At 43.6% G+C, this 11,901-nt stretch overlaps 1 protein-coding gene across 1 annotated transcript; it reads left to right on the top strand.

Annotated features, from left to right (window-relative positions):
- The first annotated feature begins 229 nt into the window (after nt 1-229).
- Nucleotides 230-619, top strand: LOC147975891 (uncharacterized). Its single transcript, XM_087520632.1, has one exon. The coding sequence runs from the start codon at nt 230-232 to the stop codon at nt 617-619; it is 390 nt and encodes a 129-aa protein (XP_087376758.1).
- The last annotated feature ends 11,282 nt before the right edge of the window (nt 620-11,901 follow it).

Raw genomic sequence — 11,901 nt, 5'->3', positions numbered from 1 at the left:
CGGCCGGGCGTGCGCTAGTTTGGGCGCGCTGCGCCGGTGCACTTTATAAAATTCAATGCCCTCCAACCGCTCTGTGCCTTGGCACTGCTCTCTCCCCACTCTGTGCCTAGCCACTGCTCTCTCCCCACTCTTTCTCGCCTTGCCGCCGCATCACCGGGAAACTTGGGGACACTGCGGCGTCTGTGCGCGCCCCTCCGTCGGCTTCTACGCCGAGATCCGGTTCCGCGGGATGCGCCTCGGCCTCGGCAATTTCAACACCGCCAACGAGGCCGCCCGTGCGTACGATGCGGCGGCATGGTGCCTCCGGTGGCCTCATAGAACATTGAACTTCCCCAATGTTCCGACGCGGGAGTGGGCACAGGAACTCGCGACTCTGTCATGGCTTATCACCGACGAGGATCGTCGCGACAACCAAAGGCGGGAGCACATTCTCGGCATCGCCGAGATGGACGAGGAAGCCATGGCGCTGTGGCACCAACGCTTCCCGCAGGACATCATGAACGAACGCGAGTTCTATGCGCAAAGGAGGGCGGAGCGAGCCGCATATCGCGAGGACAAGCGTAGGCGAAAAGCGGACGCTCAATTCAACATGAGGCTAGGAGCAGCGTCGCCATGGTAATCCGGCGACGATCGGTATCTTCACGCCTACAGTTAGACGTCGGAGGAGGACATCACTGAGGAGGAGCCAGACGATGAGGAGTAGTTCAATAATCTATTTTTTACCTATCTATGCTGAGAACTATCCTCTACTCTCTAGTCTCTACTCTCTATGTCTACTTCTCGATCTCAGCACTCTAAATGCTTTTTTAAAGCGCCGCGCGTTGCTATTCTGTTGGAGATGCTCTAACATGGCAGATGAGTGCTTTAATGTTTCCCCCGAGATGCGCGAGTATTACTAGTAGTATATTTTTTTGCCATGTTGAGATTTTAAAACCACGAGTGCGAACATGCAGAGGACCAATGAAGACCAAACACGGGATATTGGGGACATCTTCAAGGAGCGTGGCAAGTTAAAGAGGAGCTACACTGAACCTGTAAAACGAGCTTTGGTAAGTAACACCCTTTCAATTACTTTCTGTTCGCACACGAACACGTCACGTGTACCCTAGACGTCGGGGGTGATGCACCGCAGCTCACGTCGAAGGAGTCTCACCGGAAGCGCGATTCGCAAGTCGATCGGTGAGAGCTTTTGAGGACCCGAAACCCTACACTCCCGGGAGGGACCCCGTCGGGGAGTGCGGCGGCTATGGGCTGCCTTAGATCGGCCAAGCCGCCCCTAGAGCCACGCGATTCGCAGCTCTCCAACACGAAGAACGACGAAGAACGAGGGAGAAAGAACAAGGGAAGGACAAGACGTAGATGAAAAAGTTGTAGATGTGTTTGCGATTGTGTGTTGCTCAATCGGCCGTCGCACCTTAGGTATATAAGAGGGGGCTGGACTTCCCGTGCAAGGAAAAAGCTTGGATTCACGTCCAAAACCCTAGTCAAATTCGGATTGGTTTTGTCCGAACTTTCCAAAACTGTTCGGTCTAAAATGGGCTGCACATTGTGGGTCTTTCTTGAGGTGGTAAACGACCTTGGATGGAAACGAGCCCAAAGTAAATATTGACCATTTCGACGAGAAGAACAACTTTCATGTTGAATGTTTTTTCATCAGAGGTCATCTCGAAGGTAAAATCACTCGTGCAAAACAGCTAATTATTCACGCAGCTCATTAGACATATCCACATATGTGTCTGGTTCCGGGCGTCATATTTTGCTCACTGGAGGGTCGCGCTGTGCGGGCTCTAACTTTTGCATAAGACCTCAGATTGGGACGATCTTTATATCAAAATCAATCGTTTTGACGAGATGCACAACTTTCTTGTTGAAACTTTCTCCATTTCAAGCCATATTCATTGGGTTACTGGACATTCTTTAATCTGGTGTCGACATGAGGATCTCTGAACTTGTCATAACTTTTACATCCAAGCTCTGTTTTAGACCATCTTCATATTCATCTTCATCTTCTCAAAAAGAGCCATTTCATGATGACTTTCAATAGTAAGTTTGAATTAACCTTGACATAGCTTCAAGCCACTCTTTATAAACGTGCCACTTTTGAGCGTCAACACATGCCCCCCTGTTTTTCGGCAAAGCTGGCGTGCCAAAAAATAACTTGTACCAAGTTTGTTCTAAGCACGATGTCAACACTCCATCGGCCATTTATATGTTCTTAGGGCGATAGGTATATATCAGCCATGTTTATGCTAAGGCGATAGTTATTTATCGGCCGTTGCCTATCTAGGCTACTTGCCACACACTTGGGTGGTACTTCTTTAAATATTTTCCGTTAAGAGCTCGAGGTAACAATGCCCCTTGTATGGTTCCACCAAATATGAATTTCCAGGAACTACTCTTGTAATCCTAAAAGGACCTTACCAACTTGGAGACCACTTCCCGAATTTTCTGTCTTTCGAACCAATTGGTAGAATCACCTTCCACACGAGATCGCCAACTTGAAAAGTCTGCAACTTGACCTTTTTATTGTAAGCTCTTGCCACCCTCAACTTATCTCTCTCTATGGCCTCCCGAGCAGCCAAACGTTTCTCAGCGACTTCATCAATATTGTCCATCATCAAATTATAGAAATCCACCGCCGATAAATCATTCTGTTTGGCTATTCTCAAAGCATTCAAATTCACTTCCACTGGTAAAACGGCCTCTTGACCATATACGAGCTCATATGGAGTTACCTTTGTAGCACCGTGCCTTGAGATTCTGTGCGCCCACAAAGCTTCGGACAATAGCTCATGCCATCTCCTTGGATTATCCTCAATCTTCTTATTGATGAGTTTGATTAAAATTTTATTGCTAGACTCAGCCTGTCCATTGGCTTGGGCATAATATGGAGAGGAATTGAGCAACTTTTTTTATAAGATTCGGCAAATTCTCTGACTTGGTGTGGCATAAAAGATGAGCCTTGATCTGTAGTTAACGTTTGAGGAATGCCGAATCTATGAATAATGTGCTCGGTTATGAATTTAATTACCTCCACATGTGTCATGTTCTTGAGAGGTAATGCTTCAGACCATTTAGTGAAATAATCGGTTGCCACCAATATGAACCGATGCCCCTTTGAGGAAGACGGATGAATTTGTCCAATAAATTCTAAACCCCATCCTCTGAAAGGCCACGGCTTGATAATGGGATGTAACATAGCAGCAGGTGCCAACTGAATATCACCAAATTTTTGACAAGCTTCACACCCTTTGAAATATCTGAAGCAATCATTAATCATAGTCGGCCAATAAAATCCAGCATGTCGTAGCAACCATTTCATCTTGGGAGCCGACTAATGAGTGCCACAAATACCTTCATGGACCTCCCCCATAGAAACTCTCGCTTGGTCCTCGTCCAAGCACTTTAGAAGAAACATCATCAACCGTTCGGAGATAGAGACCATCATCTCTCATTGTGTATTTAAAAGCCATACGCCGAACAGCCCTGTCCACCCTTCTACTAGGATCACGCAAATAATCAACAATGGGTTTCCTCCAGTCTTGATTTTCTCTTGCATTGAATATTTAATTAGTGGCCGAAATGGTGGGCTCCGGTTCGGCTTTTGAGAAATATGAAACATGCCATGATCCACATGATAGTCGGATGCTTAGTGTGCCAACCCATTTGCTTTCCAGTTGCCATGTCTAGATATATGAGCAATGCTAAAATAATCCAAAGTAGAAATTATATCTAGACACTTATCAAGATAAACATTAAGTGATTCATCAAAACACTGAAAAACTTTGGATATTTGCTGCACTACTAATAACGAATCACCAAAAGCCTCAATATGTGTAGCACCTATGGCAAGCAACATCTCTAAGCCGAATAACAATGCTTCATATTCGGCTAGATTATTTGTGCAAAAATATTCTAAGCGGCACGAGGCTTCAAAAATAGCACCATGAGGAGATATATAAACAATACCAACACCTTGGCCATTGCTACAAACCAAACCATCAAAATATAATCTCCATGGTACTAACGAGATAAGGTTTATATCAATATCATGCTTGTCATCAATCCGATGCTCAACAATAAAATTAGCAACGATTTGGCCTTTCATGGATTTTAGAGATTCATAAGCCAAATCATATTCAATTAAAAGCATAAGCCTACTTGCCACTTCTACCACTAAGAATTGGCCTATGCAACATGTACTTGATGACATCGGTTTGACAAGCTACAATGCAAGTACTAGGCACTCGGTAATGTCTCAATTTTGTACAAGCATAATATAAGCATAAGCATAATTTCTCAATAAATGTATACCTTGTCTCGACGTCCAATAAGCGTCGGCTCAAATAAGTAATAACATGATCCTTCCCTTCGATGTCTTGAGTTAAAACAGCACTAATAACACCTTCTTCCGCTGCAATGTAAAGTCTAAATGGCTCCCTGTGCCTGGGCGCTTTCATAACCAGAGGAGTGCACAAATATTTCTTAGTTATATCAAATGCTTCTTGCTGTTTTGCCCCCCAAGTAAAATCAACATAATTCTTTAACCAAAGGATAGGAGTAAATGCATCAACCTTCCCTGATAGATTGGCAATGAACTTCCTCAAATAATGCACCTTGCCAAGGAACTTTTGCATATCTCTCTTGCATGTTGGAGCCTCTACTTTTTGTATAGCTTCTATCTTTTTGGGATCAATTTCCATGCCATCTTCATTAATAATGAAACCTAGAAACTTCCCAGCCAATACACCAAAGGCACACTTCAAAGGATTCATTTTCATCCCATATTTCTTCATTCTGTCAAAAGCTAAGCGCAAATCGGCTAGATGAGATTCAAAAGCATCCGATTTGACAACAATATCATCAATATAAACCTGAAGTATAACACCAAGTAAATCATGAAAAATTAAATTCATAGCCCTTTGATACGTGGCACCGGCATTTTTTAATCCAAAGGTCATCACTATCCACTCAAATAAACCAAGGAAACTGGGACATCGAAAAGCCGTTTTGGACATGTCCTCTTCGGCCATAAAAATCTGATTATACCCCGCATTACCATCAAGAAAGCTAATGACCTGATGTCCAGAAGCATCATTAATAAGCATATCGGCTATTGGCATAGGATAATCATCTTTAGTTGTAGCTCTATTCAAATCTCTGAAATCAATGCACACCCTCAACTTGCCGGAGCCTTTCTTCTCTACTGGTACAATGTTAGAATTCCACTAGGCATACCTGCAAGGTCTAATAAAATTAGTTTTAAGCAAACGACCGATCTCTTCCTTGATCTGGTCATACATTTTTGGATTAAACTTTCTGGCCGATTGCTTATATGGCCTAAAACCGGCCTTTATAGGTAACCGATGCTCCACTAGCTCTCGGCTTAAACCTGGGATCTCATGATATTCCCATGCAAAGCAACAAACATATTCTTTTAATAGCTCGATCAACTTAGCCTTATGATCGGCTCTTAAATTTTCGCTTACATATGTCGGCCTAGGAATTGAACCATCTCCTATATCTATCTCTTCTAATGGATCGACCGATGTAAAACTTGTCCTAGTTTATCCATATCATCTAACTCTTCTATGGACTCATACATATCGTTCTCATCAGATCAATATTCTACAAGACGTTTCTGTAACCACTCTGAGTTAGGATCCATTTAAATACATCATACCATGGAGCCGATTACCGCCAACCGGCTTTAAAGAAACGGGCACAAAACCACTTTTCGTGGCGCTAAGAAAATCATATTCTGATAAGTCCCGCCCCGTCAGGCAAGTAGCATTGGGATGTTGCCATTCCACCGATGCATCGGCCAAAGCAACACAAGCCGAATTATCAACATGAATGACTTCTACTTCATCATCAACCCATTGAATTAAAAACTAGTGCATAGTAGATGGCACACATTGGTTTGCATGAACCCAATCATGGCCTAATATCACATTGTACTTACCTTGCACCTCGGCAACAAAGAAGGCGGTAGCCAAAGTTTTGCTTACCACCGTAAGCTCCACACACATTACACCTTTGGCTTCAGTTTTCTCTTTGCCTTCAAATACATTAAGCTCCATGTTGATCTTTATTAACTCTTCGTCACGCAGCCCCATTTTTTTGAAAACCGAATATGGCATAAGATTAACCACAGCACCACCATCGACAAGCATTCTAGCAACCGGCGATCCATTGATACGACCTTTAAGGAACAATGGCTTCAAGTGCATCACTGGTTCTTTTGGCTTCTCGAATATAGCATTTTAGGACCAAAATCTAGCTGAGCTACTTCCCTTCTTCATCTATAGCACGAAATTCAACAGGTATGCAATACACCATATTAATATCCATACCTTCATGAACCGGTGTAGACTCATAATCAAGCATTTCATCTTCTTCCGCAAGCATGTCCACTGACTCCGAAATATCTTCAATGGAAGAGGAAGTAGTAGGCAAAGTGGACGATGTAATAGTAGCCGCATCGTCCTCCGTTGGTTGTGTAGGTGTTTCTATGATAATGCAGAAGCTGCTATGTTTTCCTTTTGCTTTGGCCTCCACACTTGTTTTGGGGGTACCATGGGACGGTTTTCATTGAAAAATTTATCCCTTAGCTTTTCTGCTTCTTGTTCCTCCTTCTCACAACTCATCATGCGCTGCAATCTCCTTTTTTGCGCCTTGGTCAGACCGGAAGGACACCACTTGGGCTGAGTATATTTTGGATCCCTTGACTTGGCCTTGCTTTTGCTAGCTTTATGATCATTAGCCATGGGACCCTGCTGGACAGCAGCCACATCTTTATTAGAATCAGCCGGATTATCACCAATAATCGGCTCTTTGATTGTTAATTCTTTAGTGCCTATCATAATAGTTTCAGCACTAGTATTCTTCTCCTTTTGCTTGCCAGGCTCTGAAATTTCAGCACTTGGTGATTTAGCACGCCACACTTGCTTGCCAACCCTTCCATGATTATCTTACATTTGCCGATTAACACCGTTGTTCAAACGGCCTCGTGTGGGATAAAAGCCTCTTATGAATGGGCCTCCTTGGTTCAGCGCAACCCGGATGAAAAGCATAAGGGGCCATTGGGGGCTGCTCCCATCCTTCATTGTAGCCTCCCATGTAGTATGGTGCATAAGGGGGTGGAGCCATCCATGGTTCCGGTGCCCATAACCCATATGGCCTTGCGTGATGCTGAAATTCTTCCCAAGGAGGTGACCTTGAGCGCTTCAAATTTAATGCCCGGTCAGAGCTAGAACCGGCCGCTTGATTGGCATACCTGGACAACAGCATATCAAAAGTTGGCTTGATTCTCTTGCGCTGCACTTTAGCTTCATTCGTCTTCCACTTTCCAACCTCTGGACTCTTGGGATTAACAAATTTGACATGAGTGTTCTCTTGCACTTGTGGTTGTCCCCCGAGTGTAGGATTGTTGATGGTGATCTTGATTACCTCATTTCCACCGGGTTGCTTGTCAAGCACAACTTGTCTCCCCAAGACCTTGTCGCTCTCCTTATTTTTCCTGGGCTCACCAATGACAATATTATTTTTAATAGTTGATTCGGCTATGTTGGGCCGAATTAACATCTTCTTCCCCTCCAAATCCATGGTGTTCATTGGGAAAGGCTGCTTATCAACTTGCATCTCAGAAAAATTCAATCGTTCATCATTAATGGCCGATTGTATCTGTTGTCGAAAAACATTACAATCATTAGTAGCATGAGAAAAAGAATTATGATACTTGCAATAAGCACGCCGTTTCAGCTCTTCGAACGGCGGTGAAGTATGAGATATTCTAATAATCTTGGCTTGCAACAAATCATCAAATATTTTATCACACTTAGCAATGTTGAAAGTAAATTTCATCTCTTCATCACGATTCTTACGAATCGGCTTTAAATCATTGCAAGTAAATGGTTTGGCCTTAGATGGCCAAACAAATTCAGTAGCATAAATATCACCCACATCGTCCGAGTGATCACTATCATACTCAACCATATTCATCTTGGGACGATCAGTTTTATATCTATGCACCTCTTTAAGATCTTTGCTTCGGCTTTCCTGAGCCAAAGCCCTTTGCAAGACTTGGTTGATATTTAAAAACTCATGTCCTTCTAGCCTTTCTCTAATGTGAGTTCTCAAACCACTAAGCACAAGATCAGCCAAATCTCTCTCGGTTATCACGAAACTATAGCACCGGTTTTTTGTATCTCTAAATCTTTAGACATAATCGGAGACCGATTCATCATGCTTTTGCTTAACCGATGTAAGATGGTATAGTTTAAGGTCATTGTCACCACTGTAGAAGTGATCATGAAACTTTTGCTCCACTTGAAACCATGTAGTAATAGAACCAGGTGGTAATGCAGAAAACCACGAGAAAGCAGTACCGATTAAAGATAAAGGAAAATAGCATACTTTCCACTTGTCTCATGAACTTGCCTCACCTAATTGTGCCAAGTATTGACTAACATTCTCCCATGTAGTCTTTTTTCCCTCTCCGCTAAACTTAACAAAATCTGGAACTTTATATTCGGGAGGACATGGCACGGCATCAAACATTTCTAGATATGGTTTCCTGGAAATTCGTGGTTTAGGTAGTTCAATCCCACAATGCTCTCGGAACACCCTAGACATTTCCTCTCTGACATTAGCCAAAATATCACTCGTATTGAGTGATGTTGCGTGTGGTTGTGGCGCATGGTGAATATGATTTCTAATAGTTGGTACAGTGCTAGTCGGAAGAGATGGTGGTGTGTATGTTGTACCATAGTTCAGCAGCAATCCACTTGGACTTGCCAAACCGTAACTTAGCAATGCAGTTGGATTCACTGAACTTGGTACGTTCATGGCAGGATTAAAGGGTGGAGCAACAAGTTGGTTTGTCTGACTGGGATAAGAATTCAACGGCACGGGCGGTGCCGATGAAATAGGTAAAGTTGGCCTAAAGTTTTACACACCAGCAGACATACTACCACTAGCATGAAATGACTGAGGAGTATTATTTCGAACAGTATTATTGTCTGTGATAGCTTCGTAAATAAGATCATTATTCTGAGCAATAAGAGTAGTAATTTCAGCCGACTGTTCAGGAGAGAAGATTTTTCTTACAGCCGGTTCTACCTGCTCATTGTGAAGAGGAGGAAACTTGATTTCTTCAATTGAAGTGATGTTTCCTTGGTGATCCTTTTTGAACTTAGCAAGGAACTCCTGCATCTCCTTCTCTTCACGCGCCTTCTTGTACTCCTCAAAAGCTTGGCGATGTTCTGCCGATAATGCCTCAAAATTGGGCTTGATGATGTTATTGGCATCCACTTCAGATGGCTTGGGAAGATCGACCATGATGGATGATGACGGTTACTCTTTTTCCCCAGCGGAGTCTCCAAAAAGTGCATGCGCACACGAACACGTCACATGTACCCTCGACGCCGGGGGTGATGCACCGCAGCTCATGTCGAAGGAGTCTCACCAGAAGTGCGATTCGCAAGTCGACCGGCGAGAGCTTTTGAGGACCCAAAACCCTACACTCCCGGGAGGGACCCCGTCGGGGAGTGCGGCGGCTATGGGCTGCCTTAGATCGGCCAAGCCGCCCCTAGAGCCTCGCGATTCGCAGCTCTCCAACACGAAGAACGACGAAGAATGAGGGAGCAAGAACGAGGGAAGGACAAGACGTAGATGAAAAAGTTGCAGATGTGTTTGCGATTGTGTGTTGTTCAATCGGCCGTCACCCCTTAGGTATATAAGAGGGGGCTGGACATACCGTGCAAGGAAAAGGCTTGGATTCACGTCCAAAACCCTAGTCAAATTCGGATTGGTTTTGTTCGAACTTTCCAAAACTGTTCAGTCTAGAATTGGCTGCACATTGTGGGTCTTTTTTCAGGTGGTAAACAACCTCGGATGGAAACGAGCCCGAAAGCAATATTGACCATTTCGACGAGAAGAACAACTTTCATGTTGAATGGTTTTTCATCAGAGGTCATCTCGAAGGTCAAATCACTCGCGCAAAACAGCTAATTATTCACGCAGCTCATCAGACATACCCACATATGTGTCTAGTTCCGGGCGTCATATTTTGCTCACTGGAGGGTCACGCTGTGCGGGCTCTAACTTTTGCATAAGACCTTGGATTAGGACGATCTTTATATCAAAATCGATCGTTTCGACGAGACGCACAACTTTATTGTTGAAACTTTCTCCATTTGAAGCCATATTCATTGGGTTACTGGACATTCTTTAATCTGGTGTCGACATGAGGATCTCTGAACTTGTCATAACTTTTACATCCAAGCTCCGTTTTAGACCATCTTAATATTCATCTTCATCTTCTCAAAAAGAGCCATTTCATTATGACTTTAAATAGTAAGTTTGAATTAATCTTGACATAGCTTCAAACCACTCTTTATAAATGTGCCACTTTTGAGCGTCAACACTTTCGTTTAGCCTCGTGTTCTTCGATGAGTATATGTTTCTATTTCTCTTAAGCCTCATGTCCTTTGATTTGTAATAAGAAGAGTCTTAATCGTCCTAATTCTTTTGTTTTTAGCTTGATGTAGGCAGTGGGTGTTCACACCTTCTAGCCTGTTTTTGTATTTTTTTTCCTTTTGAATTCCCTTATCCCGGTTATGTTTATGTGGCTTCTACTAAATGGATCTGGGTTGCTCTGAGTATTGATCTAAAAAAGAAGTAACTTCATGTCAGGATGCAGTTCCTGCGAGGAGGGAAGTATGGTCAACCTCGAGATCATGTTTCCAAAATGAGGCTGGATTACACACAAGGTGCCAGTTCCCTAATGATGCTAGATTAGACACAAGGTGCAAATTCTCACATGATGCTGGATTACACACAAGCCCGGTGGAGTCGTCAGCTTTTCGTGTCCTCGTGGCTCTAGTAAAGGCTGAAAGAATGTGTGCAGCAGCCCTTGAGAATGTAGCTGATTTGTTGAAGAAGCGAAAAGAGAAATCAGATGCTCTCTTCACCCATGCCAAAGAAGAGATGGAAGAAGCCAGAATTAAGCTAGCAGAGGCAGAGCAGGCTAGGCGTCTCCTGCTATCTAAAACTATTGTCAATACAAAATTCCCTTCATAGTAGCTAGGTTCAAATGTTTATCCAGTCAGCATGCCTGTTGTGATGTCCGTGCATCTACTGATGTGGCACAAAATATTTTTTTCGGGTCATGTAATAACAGCAATTACTTTGCAAACAATAACAGACGAAGCATTGGACATGGTATAGTTCACGCGCAAGCCCGACATTCCAAGTTCAACTTCCACATCAAACTCATGTTCACTAATGTCCACAACCATGATTCACTTCAAAGCCAAAAAAATTGAGGAGAGTTATGAATAAAGAAAAACCTCTAGTTCCTGCTACCAGTGCGAGCACAACAAGTCAAGACCATGCGGAATTAATTATATTTTGGTCATTTTTTGTGTTCTAAAATGCCGGCCGGCTTGCGGAAGGACGTGTTGCCAGCACGCACGCAGATTCAATGAAGGCAAGCGGGGCAGTCTGAAGCCAGTTGCATGCGGCGAGGAGGCGTGTTCAGCCGGGCCTGCAGCGAGTGGGGCCCTCTTGGCCGGCACGCCGGTTCAATGCCTGTGCTATGAGAGGCCGCGTTCGTGTCAGAGCAATCACTCCCTCCAGCCCTCTTTGTTTGGGTATAACAAAATCTCATTTTCCATTCACATTTTACAAGTAAAATTCATGGACAAACTTTGACCCAAAATACGATGGGGACTAGTAAACTAGAACGGAGGTAGTAGTTTTTTTATCGAAGAAGGGTTTCCCCCTTCCGATTTTCATTACTGAAAACCAACATCTAAATCTAAACCATAATATTTGCCCTAGAACTACCTGGTTCAACATCTCGCAACATAAACCCATACAACCATACGCCAAGGA

This window comes from Triticum urartu, chromosome 4A (genome assembly GCF_056163025.1).
Source record: "Triticum urartu cultivar PI428250 chromosome 4A, HENAU_Tu73, whole genome shotgun sequence".
Taxonomy (NCBI): Eukaryota; Viridiplantae; Streptophyta; class Magnoliopsida; order Poales; family Poaceae; genus Triticum; species Triticum urartu.
The sequence above is the reverse complement of the archived record's forward strand: the minus strand, read 5'-3'. Positions and strand labels throughout refer to the sequence as shown.